The sequence below is a fragment of the Pan paniscus genome, chromosome 20, assembly GCF_029289425.2.
Source record: "Pan paniscus chromosome 20, NHGRI_mPanPan1-v2.0_pri, whole genome shotgun sequence".
NCBI classification, from domain to species: Eukaryota; Metazoa; Chordata; class Mammalia; order Primates; family Hominidae; genus Pan; species Pan paniscus.
Window position 1 is genome coordinate 54342178 of NC_073269.2, and position 21712 is coordinate 54363889.

The 21712-nt window shown below is 39.3% G+C and overlaps 1 protein-coding gene and 1 long non-coding RNA gene across 22 annotated transcripts in view; one reads left to right on the top strand and one right to left on the bottom strand.

The window, feature by feature from the left end:
• Positions 1-17954, bottom strand: part of CARD8 (caspase recruitment domain family member 8) — a 52018-nt gene extending 34064 nt beyond the window's left edge. For 7 of the 21 annotated variants that reach the window (XR_008622070.2, XR_010110908.1, XR_010110907.1 and 4 more), the window contains exons 1-5: positions 17808-17954; positions 11761-11857; positions 11533-11643; positions 2982-3083; positions 540-689 (exon numbers count right to left, since the gene is read on the bottom strand). Coding sequence is in view for 14 of the 21 variants with exons in the window: in XM_063600468.1 (XP_063456538.1) it covers positions 540-689; positions 2982-3040 (209 nt within the window). In the remaining 7 variants the exon portion in view is untranslated. Of the gene's footprint in view, positions 1-491; positions 690-2981; positions 3084-8093; positions 11203-11532; positions 11644-11760; positions 11858-17807 lie in introns of those variants that run through there. The other 14 variants (XR_010110909.1, XM_055103503.2, XM_055103502.2 and 11 more) reach the window with 6 other exon arrangements.
• On the top strand, positions 17039-20208 carry LOC130541005 (uncharacterized). Its single transcript, XR_008955051.2, has 2 exons — positions 17039-17810; positions 18366-20208. It is a non-coding gene; the product is annotated as an uncharacterized LOC130541005 (long non-coding RNA).
• Positions 20209-21712: the final 1504 nt, after the last annotated feature.

A 21712-nucleotide genomic window follows, 5' to 3' on the forward strand; every position in this document is an offset into this window, starting at 1 on the left:
GCTACATGGGAACTCTGCCCTTTTCTCCCAACTACTTTATCATTAATATTGTTATTATTTTTTTTGAGACGAAGCCTCACTCTGTCTCCCAGGCTAGAGTGCAGTTGCACGATCTCGGCTCACTGCAACCTCCACCTCCCAGGTTTGAGCAATTCTCCTGCCTCAGCCTCCTGAGTAGCTGGGATTACAGGTGTGGGCCACTATGCCCAGCTAATTTTTGTATTTTTAGTAGAGATGGGGTTTCACCATGTAGGCCAGGCTGGTCTCAAACTTTTGACCTCAGGCGATCCACCTGCCCTCGCCTCCCAGTGTGCTGAGATTACAGGTGTGAGCCACTGGGCTCAGACCTTTCTTCCCTACTTCTCATGAGATACAAACTCTTTTGAAATAAAAACTTAAGATAACAAAGAAGAAAAGTAACATATATACTAATTTTTATGCAAATAACCTACATGTCTTTGCTTCTTATGAATGTACATAAACCAGTGGAGCAAAATTCCAAATCTTTAATTTTTTCCCAACAAATAGATGTCCCTTACGTATCATTTGTCACACAGGCCTCAGCCTGAAGAAAAATTCCAGTTTTTGTGTATTGCAGTTCCCGTATGCTATTGTCAACCAACAGTTTCCGTGGTCCTTGTAGTCTAATGAGTTTGGATGCATCTGTGTTCCTACTGGATCCACTGTGCCTGGGAAAACACAAATGGAATTGGAACGTGAGCATGTCAGAGGAGCTCGATGGTGGGACAATCTCCTCACTGTGATGTAGCAAAAATAGCCCGATCCTTAGAGATAGCCATCCTTAGACATGCCCATCCATAGAGATGCCATCCTTAGAGATACTATCCTTAGAGGTGCCATCCTCAGAGATGCCTTAGAGATGCCCATTCTTAGAGACACCTTCTTCGATGCCCATGCTAGAATAAAATGCCATTCCTCCACATTTTTATTGAACTAACTGCATCGCTGTTACCACTTAGTAGACAATGATCTTATCTCAGGAGGCATGCCTCCTTTGATTCTCAATCCCTGATGTTCATCACAGTCTGTCACACTTGGCGATGCTCGCTACTGGCTTCTGAAAGGATACTGTGTTTTTGTAAACTATAGGAGCATAAGAAGGGCCCCACTCTTCTATCCTTCGTTGGTCCTAAACAGGAGGGAACGTTAACCAGATGAAGTTGTTTGCACAACACTGAATGGACTGAGCTTATTTGAAGGTAGGATCCCTTTAGTTAGTGTGAGCGTGTCAGGGATGATGGACACTAGAGTAATCTGCATTCACTGCCTTTCACTCAGCAGTGACAGACCTGTCAAAGTTGTTGCTTAACCTCTCTGAGCATCAGCTTTCTAATTTGTAAAATAAGGATACAGTACTCTCGTCACAAATCCTTGTGGTGATTAATCATAGAAGGCTAAAATTACTTAGCGCAAGAGTTGGAAACACTGGGTTCCCAAAGCAAACGATTCATCCTAGTCCGTGGTCTTTTATGCATGCCAGATCATCTGTCTCAGTCATTTCAGACTTTTTTTTTTTTTTTTTCTGAGACAGAGTTTCACTGTTGTCGCTCAGGCTGGAGTGCAATGGAGCAATCTTGGCTCACTACAACCTCCACCTCCCAGGTTCAAGCGATTCTCGTGCCTCACCCTCCCGAGTAGCTGGGATTACAAGTGCCCGCCACCATGCCCAGCTAATTTTTATATCTGTAGTAGAGATGGGGTTTCACCATGTTGGCCAGGCTGGTCTCGAACTCCTGACATCAGGTGATCTGCCCGCCTCCGCCTCCCAAAGTGCTGGGATTACAGGCGTGAGCCACCATGCCTGGCCAAGGTTGCTATTTTTAAAACCTATGGACTGAGAAGCTTGTCAACAATATAAATGTATTTGTCACAGCTCTGGATGCTGGAAAGCCCAGGATCAAGGTGCTGGTAGATCAGTGTCTGCTCCTGATTCATAGAGGGCAGACTTCTTGTTCTGTCCAAGCATGGGGAAAGAGAAAGGAGCTCTCCAGGGTTCCTTCATGAGGGAACTAATTCCATTCATGAGGGCTCTACCTTTATCACCTGACACCTCTCAAAGGCCCCATCTCCTAATAACATCACATTGGAAGTTAGGATTTCAACATATTAATATTGGAAGAACACAAACATTCATTCTGCAGCAGTGTCTGAATTGCATACATGAAATATTTGGTCAGATTAATTTGTTTTGAGTTCCAAGACAATGTAAAACAGCGCATTCATTTTCTACAAATGAGACATAAGCCTGGTGCTGATGAGGAGCCACTGAAACACACAGCAGGAGGGCTTAGTGAGTCGGGCTGCTTGGTTCTGCTCTGATCTGGGCGCCGTGCTATGGGATTGTCAAGAGCATGGTCAAGGCCATAGGCCCATGCATCAAGGAAAGAGCTGGAAGAACAGCCCTAGACTCGCTTTTGCTCAGGTATGAAGTTGCCATGGTCAGAATCAAGGAAGGAGAGAGAAGGTCTAAAAAAGTACACCTGGGCCAGGCGCAGTGGCTCACTCCTGTAATCCCAGCACTTTGGGAGGCCGAGGTGGGTGGATCACCTGAGGTCAGGAGGTCCAGACCAGCCTGGCCAACATGGTGAAACCCCGTCTCTACTAAAAATACAAAAATTAGCCAGGCGTGGTGGTGCATGCCTGTAATCCCACCTACTCGGGAGGCTGAGGCAGGAGAATCGCTTGAACCCAGGAGGCGGAGGTTGCAGTGAGCTGAGATGGTACCAGCACACTCTGGCCTGGGCAACAAAACAAGACTCTGTGTCAAAAAAAAAAAAAAAAAGTACACCTGGGTGCCCATGGGAGTTTTCCCTTCATTCATGCAGAGATGGGTGAATGAATAAAATGTGAGCAGAACCTTTCTTCCAGAAAACACCCATGGTCCTCTGTATCTCATGAACTATAATGAAACGCAGAAGAATCAGCCATCAGGAGCCCTCACAGAGCGCAAAGTCACTCACTGTCTCGGCAGCTCTTCCTCACTGCTGCTACTCTTTTCTGGACACTCCTTTTTTTCCATTTGTCAAATGTGGTATTTATGTCTTTACTGTATCTTTTTTACCCTGAAAAAATAAAAGGAGGTTGTATTTAGGTACTTGGGAAGAACCATCAGATAAATCTTAGCTTCTGTGTCTCTCAAAGGTTGACAAAAGCGCTTATTGCTCATTCACAAGAGATGCATCAGTGGAATTGCTCCTAGTAGTGGTAGGTACTTGGGACAGAGGCCGAAACAGGAGAGTTGTAAAACAGAAACTAGAAACTTCCTTTCTTTTTAGATGAAGTCTAGCTCTGTCACCCAGGCTGGAGTGCAATGGTGAGATCTTGACTCACAGCAACCTCCACCTCCCAGGTTCAAGCGATTCTCCTGCCTCAGCCTCCTGAGTAGCTGGGATTACAGGCATGCACCACCATACCCGGCTAATTTTTCTATTTTTAATAGAGTCAGGGTTTCTCCATGTTGGTCAGGCTGGTCTCAAACTCCCAACCTCAGGTGATCGGCCCGTCTCGGCCTCCCAAAGTGCCGGATTGCAGGCGTGAGCCACCGTGCCCTGCTGGATTTTTCAAATTCTTTTATTTTTGATGTAGCCCTGGGTCTGCAAGTTAAGTCATGCAGAATAGCAACTTCCAAAGATTCCAACCTGACAGAGGCAAAAGTGTGATTATTTTCCTTGCCTTCCATTCTTCTCTCGTACAACTCTAATCGTTTTTCTTGCCTAAATTGTCACCTTGATATCTTTAAAATACTTGGGTTTAGGAACCATTGTCTAATCCATTACCTTCACTGGCTCTGCTATGACATTTTTTAAAGATTAGATTTTTAAAATAATGGCTTTATGGATATATAGTTCACAAACCACACAATTCACCCACATAAATCTACAATTCAATGTTGTATATATAGTAATGAAGTTGTACAACCACCACCACACTCCGTTTTAGGACAGCGTCATCACCTCAAAAAGAAACTCATTAAGCGGCACTCCCCATTCCCCACAGGCACGCACACCCAGCCACAGGCACCCACGCATCCACCTTCTGCCTCCATAGGTTGACTCATTCTGGACATTTGATTTAATAGGAGTTGTTATGGACTGAATGTATGTGTCCACTCTCAAGTTCATGTGTTGAAATCCTAACACCAAATATGATGATAGGAGGAGATGGGACCTTCAGGAGGTGATGAGGTCATGAGGGTGGAATCCTCATGAATGGTCTCAACGCCCTTACAAAAGAGACCCCAGAGACCTCGCTCCTGCTTTCTACCGTGGGAGGGCGCAGCAAGAAGTCAGCCGTCTATGAACAAGGAAGCAGGTCCTCTCCAGGCACTGAATGTACCAGTGCCCTGATCGTGGACTTCCCAGACTCCAGAACTGTGAGAAATAAATTCTGTTGTTTAAGCCACATAGTCTATGATACTTTTGTTAAAGAAGCCCAAAGTGACTAAGACAGGCATCAAACAATATATTGTCCTTTGTGATGGATCCTTTCACTTCCCGTATGTTTTCAAGGTCCATCCATATTATACTGCATAACAGCACCTCCTTTGCTTTCATGGCTGAATAATATTCCACCGTATGGAGACACCACGTATTCTCTGTCCATTCAGCAGACGATAGACATTTGGGTGAGTTCCACTTTGGGGCTGTTATGAAAAATGATACTGTGAATATTCAGGTACGAATTTCCATGTGGACAGATTATTTCCTTCTCTTGGGTACATACTTAGGAGTGGAGTTGCTGGGTCATATGGTAACTCTATGTTTACCCTTCAAGGAACCGCCAGACTGTTTTCCAAAGCGCCAATTTCCGTGCTCGCTTCGGCAGCACATATACCAAAGCGCCAATCTCCATTCCCACCAGCAGTGTAGGAGGAGGCCAGCTTCTCCATATCCTCACCTATAATTGTTATTATGGGCCTTTTAAAAATGGCCATTCTAGTACATGTAAAGTGATAAGTTATTGTGATTTTTGAAGATTAACTTTTATATAATAGTAAAAATACATATTATTAATAGCATTTCAGAGACTCTGGATAACAGAAAAGATAATTAGTGAAATACAAATCACTAATTTGTAATTAGTCACCAGCCTGCTCCACCTCCCAGGTTCAAGCGATTTTCCTGCCTCAGCCTCCTGAGTAGCTGGGACTACATGCGTGAGCCATCACGCCTGGCTAATTTTTTTGTATTTTTAGTAGAGACGGGGTTTCACCGTGTTAGCCAGGATGGTCTCGATCTCCTGACCTGGTGATCCTCCCGCCTCAGCCTGCCAAAGTGCTGGGATTACAGACGTGAGCCATTGCCCCTGGTCCAGAGAAAAAATCTAAAGATTTGAATTCCAAAACTCTATATAAATGTTTTATTTTACCACCAATGAATTTATCTGCAATAACTGAATGTCTATTTATATGCATAATAATCACTCATAGGTTCCAACTCAACAAATATTTCTATCCAATTTTCAACAAAAATATTAAAATCTGCATATTTAATTTATTCATGTTTAATTATTATGCTTCTCACAGCCTGTGAAAAATTTAATTTAGCTATCCTCTGAACTACAAGCTTTTCCTTTGTTATAACGAACACTTTTCTTTTACTTAAGTATCGTTATTCCAGAGTTAATATAGTATGCATTCAAATTACTTCTTATTTAGTATTATTTTACCTAGTACCATTATATATTTAATTTTTTCTCATGAAGCCAGGCACAGTGGTTTGTGCCTGTAGTCCCAGCTACTCGGGAGGCTGAAGTGAGAGGATCCCTTGATCCCAGGAGTTTAAGGTCACAGTGAGCTATGATGGCACCGCTGCATTCCAGTCTGGGCGACAAAGCAATACCTCATTTCAAGAAACGAAATGGAATTTTTTCCTTATAAGAATCTTAAAGAAGGTGTACATTATCTTGGCTAACTTTCTATAGGATTAACTAGAAGTTATTGAGACTTGGTCTACAGTCTTCTTTTTTTCATGAGTCAAAAAGCATCTCTCACTTTAGTTACACCTGTATTAGGAGAGTTATGATCAATTACAGCAGTTGTAGTTTCTGAGAACTTGGATAAATACAAACCTGAATTACACAGAATTTATGTAAATCCAGATATTCAAAAATGAGAAACAATGTAATATATGACCAAAGTAATATCAAGACAACATACAATTAAATCACTCAACAATTACTGGGAATATGTATCAAGGCAAGAATTGTAAAATTCTACCTGGTACTTCTGAAATGAACAAGGCAATGAGAAATAACAGTTTATCTTGTCTATTACTGAGTATCAATGAAAGCAATAAGGTGAATGGAAAAGTCCATGAAAACTCCATTTTCAGAATAATGAGGAGACAGATTTAATTCACAGATCCAAATGTTTCTCACCAGCTGACAAAACTGTATTAAGTCAGGGTGAAGCATGGCGGAGGGACAGGGAGGAAGTGCAGAGTGAGAAAACATAAAGAAGTCAGGAAGTGCCAGAGGGGTAATTTCCTGTGAGTAAAGCCTCATACTCAGTGATTTATCGATAGAGTTTGAATACAAGAGCTGTGAGGTCTGGGCAGGTAGAGTGGAGGCTGAGCAGGAGATAAATGTGGTATGTGGTTGGGAGATCCTTGAAAACAGAGAAATGCCCTAGTGTGACAGAGTACAGAAATACTACAAAAACACACGTGTAGAAAGAACATTCTGCATATAATCAGGCATGGAACGGTCCCATGCATTCCATAATAATTAAGAAAAAGATATTACCAGAGCATTGCTTAAAGGCACTACAAGAAAATAGGTGAGAAGACCAGGAAGTTGTTGTTTTTTGTTTTGTTTTGTTTTAGATAAAGAACAATCAAAGGAAAATGATGCACCCAAGTTAACAATCACTCTTGGGGGGAAAAAAACTCCACCCACAATTCCTAAGTAAAAAGGATTACACACATTCTTGGCATAATATGTCTCTCTCAGGCCAAAGGATTACCTTGTGCTTCATGTGGACACTATGAAATCATTCCAGCTGAAGTCAGGAAAATACCAAGACCTTCCCTATTTAAGTTAAAATATCGGAAGCTTATTCCAAAATATTGGACAAATTCCAAATACAGTGATTGAAAGGAAGGAGATTAAACTATAACTCACTACACGTTATTTTCCTCTATAGAGAAACATAACGAATCACCTGAAATAAGCTACAAAAGTAAGATAAACCAGTAAGTTAGAGAAAGAATCTTTTTTTTTCTTTGAGACGGGGCCTCCCTCTGTCGCTCAGGCTGTAGAGAAGTGGCACAATCTCGGCTCACTGCAACCTCTGCTTCCTGGGTTCAAGTGATTCTCCTGCCTTAGCCTCCCAAGTAGCTGCGATTACAGACATGCGCCACCATGCCTGGCTAATTTTTTTTTGTATTTTTAGTAGAGATGGGGTTTCACCATGTTGGATAGGCTGGTCTCAAACTTCTGACCTCAGGTGATCCGCCCACCTCAGCCTCCCAAAGTGCTGGGATTACAGATGTCAGCCACCGCACCGGCCAGAAGAATCTTAGTATACAAAAGTGAATAGCTTCTTAATATAACAGACTATCCCAATTCCATGAAAGAAGAAAATACACTCATTAAAATAGGAACTATGGTGCCTAGAATTAAACTATACAAAAAAACTACATGACCCATATAATGCTTTTATTTTGAAATAATTTTAAACATTGAAAAATAGCAAAGATTCACATAAATCCTCAACCAGCTTATCTGAATGTTAGCTATATATAATTGTATTATATATAAAATAATTGTTATATATAAAATAACTATATATAATTTATTGTATTGTATATTGTATTATATATACATTTATTGTTATATATAAATAATTGCATATCTACATTTATTATATATAATATACAATTGTATATGTAATTGTAATATAATAATTACATATATAATAGTATATATAATACAATTATCCAACCAGGAAATTGATGTTAGCATATCGTACCATTACTTTATGTGCAGACCTTATTTGAATTTTATCAACATTTGTCTGAATGTCCTCTTTGTTCTCCAAGATCTAATCGAGGATCTCACATTGCACTTACTTGTTATCTCTCCTTAGATTCCTCCAGGCTGTGACCGTTTCTTATTCTTCCCTTGTCTTTTGTGATTGTGACATTTTTGCGGAGCATGGTCAACTATTTTACAGAATGTTTATCAATTTGGATTTCTTTGATGTTTTCTCACGATTAGGCTGAGGTCATGCATGTTTGTCTTCTGTGTTCAGTCAACATGCCCCGTCCTTTTTGGAATATTTCTTCATGTTCTGGAGTCACAATTTGTTCCAATGTTATCCTGTATATTCCTGCCCCAGCCCTGGAAGTAACCACTTCTCCACAGATCCTTGGCTCCCTTGTATTCAAAAACAGTATTTAGAAACCAAGATCTGGAAACTATGTGTGTTTACAGCTACTAAGATATCTTTGTCCTAATCTCTCTCAGTGGAAAGACCTGGGGAATCCATGCATGTATACTGAACTGTGCCTACACATGCCTGTATTTACTTCTCGATAGATAGACTGACAAACAGACAAATAGAGCAGAGAAGAGTAAAAGAGCTATTCCGATACATGAAATAGAAAATCAATAATAAAAAAAAACATTGCTCTAGAAATAGGTGGACAAAGGATATGAACATGAAATTCACAGAAATGGAAAAATAAATGGTTCCCAAGCATGTGCTGAATGAAAAAACACCATGCTGAATGAAGATTAAAGCTACTCTTGAATATTTTTTCTCCATGAATTTGGAAATCATGCGAAAGTCTGAAAACTCATCTACTGACAAGGCTGTGGGAAATCTGACATTCTGATATTGCTGATGGGAGTGTCACCTGCTATTCATTATATGGATGGCAACTTTATGGACATCTATTGAACGCATAAAGGACATCACATTTGGAACGGTAAATCAATTTTGAGGAATTGATATACTCCTATACAAATATACTTACCTATGTATGAACTCATGTTCACATGTTTACTCACTGTGGCACTCTTTATAAATACAATTGAGGCCAGGCGCTATGGCTCAAGCCTGTAATCACCACACCTTGAGAGGCCAAGCCAGGTAGATCACTTGAGGTCAGGAGTTTGAGACCAGCCTGGCCAACAAGGTGAAACCCCGTCTCTATGAAAAATACAAAAATTACCTGGGTGTGGTGGCATGGGCCTGTAATTTCAGCTACTCGGGAGGGTGAGGCAGGAGAATCGCTTGAACCAAGAAGTCATAGGTTGCAGTGAGCCAAAATGGTGCCACTGCACTCCAGCCTGGGTGACACAGCAAGACTCCATCTCAAAAATTAAAAGTAAAATAAAATAAACTAAAATTTGAAACAACTGAAATGTTTTTCAATAGGGGAATGAATAAAGACATCATGATACATCCGAAGATGAAATAATATGCAATTTTAAAAGAATGTCAAAGATCACTAAAAACTGATACTGAATTATCACTAAGATCTGTTGTTAATGAAGAAAGGCATAGTAAACAACAGTGTGTAAACTTTCTACTCTTCAAGTAAAGAGTAAAAATTTGTATATGCATAAAGAAACTCTAGATATATATATATACAGTAACACCACAGTACATATTCAACTGTGTTTGGGGAGCAGACTATGTGAATTTATTACCCTTTATAAAGTAAACAAATGGTTTAAAAACCTCCACCTAAAATTTTCACACGGAAAATTTTATATATATATATTATACTTTCATGACACTATGTTATTGTATATATATATACACACACACACAATGCTTCCATTTGTTTTGATGTCACACAAGCAAAATTAAAATTACACTAAATTTTAAATTTTAACGTTAAAATACACATGATTTTTACCATTTGTGATACACATTGTATCATATGTATTCTCAATTGAAATTTCAATTAAAATTCAGTTACCACTCATCAAATTTTAGTATGACTATTTCAACTGAAAACATTTTCATATTGCATTGACGGTTTACTTTTATTTTAGAAATCAAATTATTTCATGAAAACCAAATACTCTTCACCTTAAATTGTCTTTTTTACTCCCACGAAAATCTGTATTCATCTTCACAAGAAAAAAATGCAAAATTACATTCTTTAAAGTTCAAATACTAAAATTCTTGTATAGTATCTTATGTGACATTGGAAATTTTAAAAAACATGCAATAAAAATCCCAGTCACGCATGAAGTTATAGCCTTGCCTGCACGTATTGCCTGTAGCCCCAGCCACCCAGAGGCCGAGGTGGGAGGATCACTTGGGTCCAAATGGCTAAGACCAGTCTGTGCCACACAGCAAAGCCCTGTCATTTAAAAAAAATTCCTAAACTTCCAAAAATTGGAATAAAATTCATTATTCCTTGACATATTGAAGAAACAAACAACAGAGAAATGAATTAATGATATAAATAAGGAATCAAAAGGATAAAACACAAATGTCCTGAAAAGATGTTAAAATTCACTAGTAATCAGGGGAATGTATGTGCATGACAACCACTATCAGATATCATTCTCACCCACAATACTGATGGAAATAAGAAAAGCTGACAAAATCAAGTGTGAATATGAATGTGTAGCAATGGAAACTCGTAAACCAGTAGTGGAGATGACTGAAAACACAGCCGCTTTGGAGAATAAACTGGCTGTATCTAGACTTCAAGACACACCTACCCTTGAAATTATGTGTGGACAAGAAAATGCACATAAAAAGTCCACTGTATTATGGTTTGCTATCAGAAAACAGGGTAACAAACTGAATGTCCATCATCAAAGAATGGATACATTGATTATAACATCATCATTGCATTAATACTGTAGCACAGTTAACATAAATTATTAAAACCACATGTAAACATGGATAAATATTTAAAATGTACTATTGGGCCGGGCACGGTGGCTCACGCCTGTAATCCCAACACTTTGGGAGGCCGAGGCGGGTGGATCACCTGAGATCAGGAGTTCGAAGCCAGACTGCCAACATAGTGAAACTCCGTCTCTACTAAAAATACAAAAATTAGTCGTGCGTGGTGGCGGGCGCCTGTCACCCCAGCTACTCGGGAGGCTGAGGCAGAAGAATCGCTTGAACCCGAGAGGTGGAGGTTGCAGTGAGCCGAGATCACACCACTGGACTCCAGCCTGGATGACAGAACGAGACTCCGTCTCAAAAAAAAAAAAAAAGTAATATTGATTAAAAATCAAATTGCATGAGACTGCACAGCACGATACCAAGCAAATACAAGTTTTAAATATTACAGAAAATAATATTTAAAATACAAACCAAATACATACATCATGCAGGGGGATTAAGACGTTTCTGGATAGTGGCAACAGCCGAGAGTGGCTGGATGAATTTCAGAGAAATTTCATATATTGCTTCGATTTTATTTAAAATATATTATTACCTATGTTTTAGATATTTTATTGTAAATAACGGGCAAGGATATTATAAACTCTGCAGAAGTAAGTGTAGTCGTGTTTTTTCCTACTCACATTGAAGATGGCCCAGATGCTTGCACTAAGCGTGTTTACCGCCCACAGCCATCATGGCGACCGGAAGTCCTGAGAGCTTGTTTCCCTCGAATCTCAGAAAGCCCTCCTTCTCTGTGAACATTATTTCAAAAGAAGTTGAGAACTAGAGAAACCGAAGCTTAAGGGGATTCTCCCATTTGGCCTGTCCTCCCCTAAAGTCACCACCTGCTGCGTTTCTGCAGCGCTTACCAGGTGAGTTGCAGGAGCCCCAGGGTGCAGAAAGGAGGAGCGGAGGCTTGTTGCTTGGACACTGCCAGGCTGCTCTGTGTTCTGTTCCTCTTGGTCACTTGGGAAGAAAGGGAGAAATTCCTATGAGGCTGTCGGAAAGGGAAATGGGGCCCTCCGCTTGTTGAAAACAAAACAAAACCCTCAGGAAGCTTTGCATCCTGTTAGTCATTGCTTAAATTTATGACTTCAATGACTTGGCTGGGACAGTCTTAATAATCTCTCCATACTCAAGTTGTTTTAATTTCTGTAATAATAATTTTTATACCAATGTTTGTGTTGTTAATACTAATAATTTTACATTGTAACTGTAATCCTTTAATTATTACAAGTGTTAACCTAAATAACAAACATATGAAAGCTTCCTAAAGGAAACAGTGTTTATTTGGGAATAGAGCATTGCAATTGGGAATAGATATGCCATATTAAACTATGTATATATTCAGGAAGATAAAGGAAGACAGAAATGGGGAGGATTGCATATTGTTTTGACAGGATTTTCCTTGGCCACAGGATCAGGCACAAAGGTGACATTAGTCTGAGGTTGGACAGGCAGTTGCTGCAGCATTCCTTGCAGAAATATTTTTTGTTTAAGGTTGCAATGACCTTTATGCAAGGTTGTGGGTTTTGTAGAGTCTTTTTCATTTCCAGGCATGCAAGGATAAGACCCCCCTCTTCATGGCTTTCCTGGCTTTATTTGTCAGGGTCATCTTAACATTAGTGGCTCCATTTTGTTCTGACAACTTTCAGATTTCTCCTTGTGATCAAGAACTTTCTCTAAAAGCATTATTGATCAATCATTCTGTAATTAAGATTTGATGTCCCCTGATGCCAGCATGGACCTCTCCCAGTTTGCTGGTCTCATCCCATGTTGTGGGGAGTGACTGGTGACTAGGAATCGATGTCAAAAGCACATTTGAGCAACAAAAGAGATTTGAAGGATGTGGCTCTCAGGCTAAGTCTCCCTGGAGTCCATTAGTAAGTTCAATTTTGTCTGTTCTACAGTCTTTTGCTATCCCTTTAAAGTGCTGATTCAGTATTATTTTGTTAGGAGCTGCACCTCTGAAAAAATTTAACGAGTAACACATACAAAGTTTAAAAAGGAGAAATACAAAGTAAGGGGAAATACAAATTAAGAGCAATATGAGATTTTCAGTTTGCATATGGTTTTGAGCCATAAACCTAGGTTTAAAGACAACTAATTGAAGAACTCAAACAGTTATTCGAGACAGCAGGGAGTTAGGTGAGACCTGGGGTAACCACGTGGCCTGCTTTCTTATTTTGTGTATAGGAGCCTCAACTTTTCTCAGAGGAATTTATTCAGGTATAGCATGTCGTATTAGCAACATCACAGACAATTTCTTGCTTAACCAATGGATACTAAAGAATTTTGTAGGTTGGGTTCTGTTAAGTTATAAGCAGAAGGAATTGATCATAAAATTTAAGTTACACCATTATTCTGCTAAGTAGAAAAGGTCGAATTAAGTGAGATGAAAGTCTCATTATGATATAGAGTCTTGTTTCAGCATCTTGCAGAAAGTTATACAGTGTGAAAACACCAACTTTTTCTCCTGGTTTGTAGTGTGAATGTCTCTGGTTATGATATTGGGCAGTTTGGTAAACTATTGTGTGATCCGCGTATCAGCCTTGAGGTTTGTTCCCTCTTTCATTTTCCTCTGGATCACCAACATGCTAATCTATGTTCACATCACTGAAACCGTAGAGGCCAATACCAATTTCACCATTTCTGGTCCTGGATATTCGCAAGACTATTGTCAAACTAGGCCATACATACAATAATTTAATATACATTTGGGGCTTGGATTATATTTCTGTTAAATTGCACTGCTCTATGGGACTTATTTTATTCATTCCACAAATATATTTTGCACATGTTCCTTATTCTTGGTACTATTTAATGGATTTGGCATACATCCGTGATCTAAACAGACAAAACTCCCCCAAGGATCATTTATAAATGTCATGGTGATTCGCCATGTCCTGTTTGTGTTCCTCATGGTCTGGACCAGCATCAACATGGCCAGTCTCCTCTGCAGACACCGGCGGAGAGCCCAGCGTCTGCACAGCCCCAGCCTCTCTTCCCAGCCATATCCTGAACACAGAGCCACCCATACCATCCTCCTGCTGCTTGGCTGCTTTGTGTGCTTTTATTGCTCAAACAACTTCATCACCCTTTATTTCTTTTATAAATCTGAGAAAAAACCAAGACTAGAGATGATCACTAGAATTATTTCATCATGCTACCCAACCATCTGCCCTTTTGTGCTAATGAAAAATAATAAAATTATTTCCTAATTTACCTCTTCTTCTCTAAGACAAGAATGATCAGCTCTCAGGGAGCATTCAATGGCTGATCTCAAACCCCATACTTTCTTCTGCAGCTGGGAAGTCTCCATGATGACTTTTGTGGAGAAAAAGTCATGCAGTTATTGAGCAATTGAATTAGGGCTAGTTTGAATTGAGGTGTATCATAAATTTAAAAAGCATTCAGGTTTTGAAGTCAATATAAATAACAGTATATAAATATTATCTTAATAATTTTCACATTGCTGACAAGTTTAAATTATGACATTTTGGGTAAAACGTATGTATATGTTTTGTTATGTTTACATATATATGCATATTTAAATAAAATACATATACACAAATATGTAAGTAAAACATATGTAAGAATATATATAATATATATAATTTTTTTTTTTTGAGACAGAGTCTTGCTCTGTCACCCAGGCTGGAGTATGCAGTGGTGTGATCTCAGCTCACTGCGACCCCCACCTCCTGGATTCAAGCAATCCTCCCACTTCAGCCTTCCGAGTAGCTAGGATTATAGGTGTGCACCACCATGCCTGGCTAATTTTTTTGTATTTTTTAGTAGAGACAGAGTTTCCCCACGTTGGCCAGGCTGGTCTAGAACTCCTGACCTCAAGTGAACCGCCTGTGTCAGCCTCCAAAAGTGCTAGGATTGTAGGTGTGAGCCACCGCACTGGCCTTATCAGTATATATATATATATATATATATATATATATATATACACACACACACACACACACACACACATATGTGTATACATATACAACTACATAGGTATTTTTAAACTAACTGTATCTGCTTGTTTTTGCTTTTTTAAATGCAGTTGCTAGAAAATTTAATATACATTTGGGGCTTGGATTATATTTCTGTTAAACTGCACTGCTCTATGGCACTTCTTGTATTCATTCCACAAATATATTTTGCACATGTTCCTTATTCTTGGTACTATTTAATGGGTTGGACATACATCCATGATCTAAACAGATAAAACATAATAGCACAAGAGATTATACAGAATGTTTGTGGTACAGGAAAACGTATATGTACACATGACAGGAGCTAAAAAGAATAGGACTGGTTAAGAGAATGTGGTGTGAGAGTACAGGTGCAGGGAGCTGCAGTGACTGGGATTACAGGTATGCATCACCATGCCTGGCTAATTTTTGTATTTTTGTAGAGACGGGGTTTCACCAATTTGGCCAGGCTGGTCTCGAACTCCTGGCCTCACGTGATCCGCCTGCCTCAGCCTCCCAAAGTGCTGTAATTACAGGTGTGAGCCACTGTGCCTGGCCAACATTTATCATTTTAAATACTCATCTGCAAAAATGTTTCCAAGTGGGGCCACTTCCCCACCCCTCATATGACAGTGGCAGTGATATACCATATACATGGTTATTAAAAAGAATCTGGAGCAACAATATGAATGTCAGACAAATTAGGCTTCAAGAACATTTCCCTCCATCTTACAGGGGATAAACCCAAAGAAGTTATATTAAGATTCCAATAAAAGAATGCAAGATGACTATCTGTGTAAAAATGTAATCAATGGGGAGCAGGTGCACCTCCAATAATATTAGACAAAATATATTTTACCTAAACAGCATTACTAAGTATAAGGTAGATCACTTCAATAAGAATAACAATTTTAATTTTGTGTATACATATTCACACTTTCAATATGTATATAGTATACATGGGTAGAATGATAAACAGATATAGAATAATCCTCCACTCTTGTGGGAAATCTGATCAATAGTCTTTCAGCAATTAACAGAATAACAGAGTATCAGTAAAGATATAAAAAATTGACCAAAGCAATTCATATTCTTGACTTAAGTGCCCTAGAATAACAACTCACACAGCCATCGAAGAATCCCCATCATCCTATCTCAAGCATAGAGGAAACACATAGCATACGTATGTAGCCACATAGCAAACACAGAAATGACTATCAACAAAGTGGAAGAGTTTAATGCACAGATTAAGTTATCTGAATATATGTATAATGAATTATAAATAATAAATAATTGAGCCAGGTGAAGTAGTACATGCCTGTAATCCCACCTACTTGGGAGGCTGAGGTAGGAGTTTGAGCCCAGTCTGGGCAGCATTGCAAGATCCCATCCCCCAAATAATAAATAAACTAAGTAATCAATAATTGAATGAGAAAAGTTAGCTCATATTTCAATATGTTCAATCTTAGGATATATACTTCTAGGCAACCACTTAGTGACAAAAATTCTGTAGAAATCCATCACTGAAAGTTCATTATGTAAATAAATGTGAAGACTAGATAAGAACCACAGAACACAATGACATTGGAAAAAATGCCACAGTAATTCTTTGAAAAAAGAAATGCAGGCCTGGTGCGGTGGCTCATCCCTGTAATCCCAGCACTTTGGGAGGCCGAGGTGGGCAGATCACAAGTCAGGGGTTCGAGACCAGCCTGGCCAACATAGTGAAACCCCGTCTCTACTAAAAACACAAAAACAATTAGCTGGGTGTGGTGGTGGGCACCTGTAGTCCCAGCTACTCGGGAGGCTGAGGCAGGAGAATGCTTTCAGAGAAACTTCTTGATCACAAGGGGAAATCTGAAAGTTGTCAGAACAATATGGAGTCACTTATGTTAAGATAACCCTGACAAATAGAGCCAGGAAGGCCATGAAGAGAGGGCTCTTATCCTTGCATGCCTGAAGATGAAAAAGACTCTACAAAACCCACAACCCTGCATAAAGGTCTTCACAACCTTAAAAATATATATATTTCTGCAAGGAATGCTGCCCAGCAACTGCTGGTCCAACCTAGGACTAATGTCACCCTTGTTACTGATCTTTGTAGCCAAGGAAAATTCTGTTAAAACAATATGCAATCCTCCCCATTTCTGTCTTCCTTTATCTCCCTGAATATACACATAGTTTAATACGGCATGTCTATTCCCAATTGCAATGCTCTATTCCCAAATAAACATTGTTTCCGGCTGGGCGCAGTGGCTCACGCCTGTAATCCCAACACTTTGGGAGGCCGAGGCGGGCTGATCTCGAGGTCAAGAGACGGAGACCATCCTGGCCAACATGGTGAAACCCCGTCTCTACTAAAAAATAAAAAATTAGCTGGGTGTGGTGGCGCACGCCTGTAGCCCCAGCTACTTGGGAGACTGAGGCACGAGAATCGCTTGAACCTGGGAGGCAGAGGTTGCAGTGAGCCAAGATCATGCCACTGTACTCCAGCCTAGCCACAGAGCGAGACTCCATCTCAAAAAGAAAAAAAAAATTGTTTCCCTTAGGAAGCTTTCATATGTTTGTTAGTTAGGTTAACACTTTTAATAATTAAAGTTATACAGTTACAGTGTAAAATTATTAGTATTAACAACATAAACATTGGTATAAAAATTATTACAGAAATTAAAACAAATTGAGTATGAGAGAGATTATTAAGACTGTCCAAGCCAAGTCACTGAAGTCATAAATTTAAGTTATGACAGGATGCCGAGCTTCCAGAGGGTTTTGTTTTTAACAACGGAGGGGCCCTATTTCCCCTTCTGACACGCTCATATGAACTTCTCACTTTGTCGTACTCCTTCCTTGCTGACCAAGAGGAACAGAACACAGAGCAGCCTGGCGGTGTCCTACCAACAAGCCTCCGTTTCTCCTTCCTGTACACTAGGGCTCCTGAAACTCACCTGGTAAGCGCTCCAGAAAAGCAGCAGGTGGTGACTTTAGGGGAGGACGGGCCAAATGGGAGAATACCCTTAGGTCGGTTTCTCTGGTTCTCAACTTCTTTTGAAATAACGCTCGCAGAGGAGGCGGGCTTTCTGAGAACTGAGGGAAGTAAGCTCTCAGGACTTCCGGTCGCCATGATGGCTGTGGGCAGTCAATGGGGTCAGTGCAAGCATCTGGGCCATCTTTAATGTGGGCAGGAAAAAAACACGATTACACTTACTTCTGCAGAGTTTATAATATCCTTGTTCATTATTTAAAATAAAATATCTAAGACATAGGTAATAGTATATTTTAAATAAAATTGAAGCAATATATGAAATTTCTCTGGAATTCATCCAGCCACTCTCAGCTGTTACCACTATCCAGAAACGTCTTAATCCGCCTGCATGATTTATGTATTTGGTTTGTATTTTAAATATCATTTTCTGTAATATTTAAAAGTTGTATTTGCTTGGTATCCTGCTATGCATTCTCATGCAATTTGATTTTTAATCAATATTACTTTTTTTTTTTTTGAGATGAAGTCTCCGTCTGTCACCCAGGCTGGAGTGTAATGGAGCAATGTCGGCTCACTGCAACCTCTGCCTCCCAGGTTCAAGCGATTCTCTTGCCTCAGCCTCCCGAGTAGCTGGAATTACAGGCGCATGCCACCACGCTCGGCTAATTTTTTGTATTTTTAGTAAAGACGGAGTTTCACCATGTTGGTCAGGATGGTCTCCATCTCTTGACCTCGAGATCAGCCCGCCTCGGCCTCCCAAAGTGCTGGGATTACAGGCGTGAGCCACTGTGCCCGGCCTTGGTTTCTAAATACTATTTTGAAGGATCTGTGGAGAAATGGTTACTTCGAGGGCTGGGGCAGGAATATATAAGATAACATTGGAACAAACTGTGACGCCAGAACATGAAGAAATATTTCAAAAAGGATGGGGCATGTTGACTGAACACAGAAGACAAACGTGCGTGACCTCAGCCTAATCGTGAGAAAACATCAAAGAAATCCAAATTGATAAACATTCTGTAAAATAATTGGCCATGCTCAGCAAAAGTGTCACAATCACAAAAGACAAGGGAAGAATAAGAAACGGTCACAGCCTGGAGGAATCTCAGGACATAACAACTGAGTGCAATGTGAGATCCTCGATTCGATCTTGGAGAAGAAAGAGGACGTTAAGAGAAATATTGACAAAATTCAAATAAGGTCTGCACATTAGGTAATGGTAAGATATGCTGACATCAATTTCCTGGTTGGATAATTGTATTACATATACTAGTATGTATATAATTATTATATTACAATTACATATACAGTTGTATATTATATATAATACAATAAATGTATATATATGATTATATATAATACAATAAATGTATATATACAGTTTTATATATAACAACTATTATACATATAATACAATTATATATATAGCTAACATCAGGATAGGCTGGTTGAGGATTTATATGAATCTTTGCTAGTTTTGCATGTTTAAAATTATTTCAACATAAAAAAATTATATGGGTCATGTAGTTTTTTGTGCAGTTTAATTCTAGGCACCATAGTTTCTGTTTTAATGGGTGTATTTTCTTCTTTCATGGAATTGGGATAGTCTGTTGTATTAAAAACCTATTCATTTTTGTACATTAGGATTCTTCTGGCCAGGCGCAATGGCTCAAGCCTATAATCCCAGCACTTGGGAACCTGAGGCAGGCAGATCACCTGAGGTCAGGAGTTCAAGACCAGCATGTCCAACATGGTGAAACCCCATCTCTACTAAAAATACAAAAAAAATTAGCCAGGCATGGTGGCGCATGCCTGTAATCCCAGCTACTTGGGAGGCTGAGGAGGAGACTCACTAGAACTCAGGAAGCAGAGGTTGCAGTGAGCCAAGACTGCACCACTGCACTCTGGCCTAAGCAACAGAGGGAGACTCCATCTCAAAACAAAAAGATTATTTCTCTAACTTACTGGTTTATCTTTTGTAGCTTATTTCAGGTGATTTGTTGTGTTTGTCTACAGAGTAAAATAACATGTCTAATGAGTTATAATTTAATGTCCTTCCATTCAATCACTGTATTTCAAATTTATTCCAATATTTTGGAATAAGCTTCCAATATTTTAACTTAAATAGGGAAGGTCATACTTGGTATTTTCCTGACCTCAGCTGGAATGCCTTCATAGTGTTCACATGAACACATTTGGCCTGAGAGAGACTTATTATGCCGAGAATGTGTGTAACCCTTTTTACTTAGGAATTGTGGGTGGAGTTTTTTTCCCCCTGCCCAAGAATGATTGTTAATTTCCGTCCATCATTTTCCTTTGATTGTTCTTCATCTCAAAAACAAATAATAAAATAAATAAATAAAACTTCCTGGTCTTCTCACCTATTTTCTTGCAGTGCCTTTAAGCAATGCTCTGCCAATATCTTTTTCTTAATTATTATGGAATGCATGGGACCGTTCCATGCCTGATTATATGCAGAATGTTCTTTCTACAAGTGAGTTTTTGTAGTATTTCTGTACTCTGTCACACTAGGGCATCTCTCTGTTTTCAAGGATCTCCCAACCACACCGCCTCTACCACATTTATCTGCTGCTCAGCCTCCACTCCAACTGCCCAGACCTCAGAGCTCTTGTATTCAAACTCTATAGATAAATCACCGAGTATGAGGCTTTACTCACAGGAAATTACTCTTCTGGCACTTCCTGACTTCTTTATGTTTTCTCACTCTGCACTTCCTCCCCGTTCCTCCACCGTGCTCCACCCTGACTTAACACAGTTTTGTCAGCCGGTGAGAAACATGTGGATCTGTGAATTCTATCTGTCTCCTCGTTATTCTGAAAACGGAATTTTCATGGACTTTTCCGTTCACCTTATTGCTTTCATTGATACTCAGTAATAGACAAGATAAACTGTTATTTCTCATTGCCTTGTTCATTTCAGAAGTACCAGGTAGAATTTTACAATTCTTGCCTTGATACATATTCCCAGTAATTGTTGAGTGATTTAATTGTATGTTGTCTTGATATTACTTTGGTCATATATTACATTATTTCTCATTTTTGAATATCTGGATTTACATAAATTCTGTGTAATTCAGGTTTGTATTTATCCAAGTTCTCAGAAACTACAACTGCTGTAATTGATCATAACTCTCCTAATACAGGTGTAACTAAAGTGAGAGATGCTTTTTGACTCATGAAAAAAAGGACTGTAGACCAAGTCTCAATAACTTCTACTTAATTCTATAGAAAGTTAGCCAAGATAATGTACACCTTCTTTAAGATTCTTATAAGGAAAAGATTCCATTTTGTTTCTTGAAATGAGGTATTGCTTTGTCGCCCAGACTGGAATGCAGCCGTGCCATCATAGCTCACTGCGACCTTAAACTCCTGGGCTCAAGGGATCCTCTCACTTCAGCCTCCCGAGTAGCTGGGACTACAGGCACAAACCACTGTGCCTGGCTTCATGAGAAAAAATTAAATATATAATGGTACTAGGTAAAATAATACTAAATAAGAAGTAATTTGAATGCATACTATATTAACTCTGGAATAACGATACTTAAGTAAAAGAAAAGTGTTCGTTATAACAAAGTGAAGCTTGTAGTTCAGAGGATAGCTAAATTAAATTTGTTGCAGGCTGTGAGAGACATAAACATAAACACATGAAATATGTAGATTTTTATATTTTTATTGAAAATTGGATAGAAATATTTGGTTTGTTCAGTTGGAACATGTGAGTTGATTATTATGCATATAAATAAACAGACATTCAGTGTAGGGGCCAGCCCTACAGGGTCTGTGGGTCTTTCTCCCCTTGTGCGGAGACGAGAGATCGTAGAAATAAAGACACAAGACAAAGAAATAG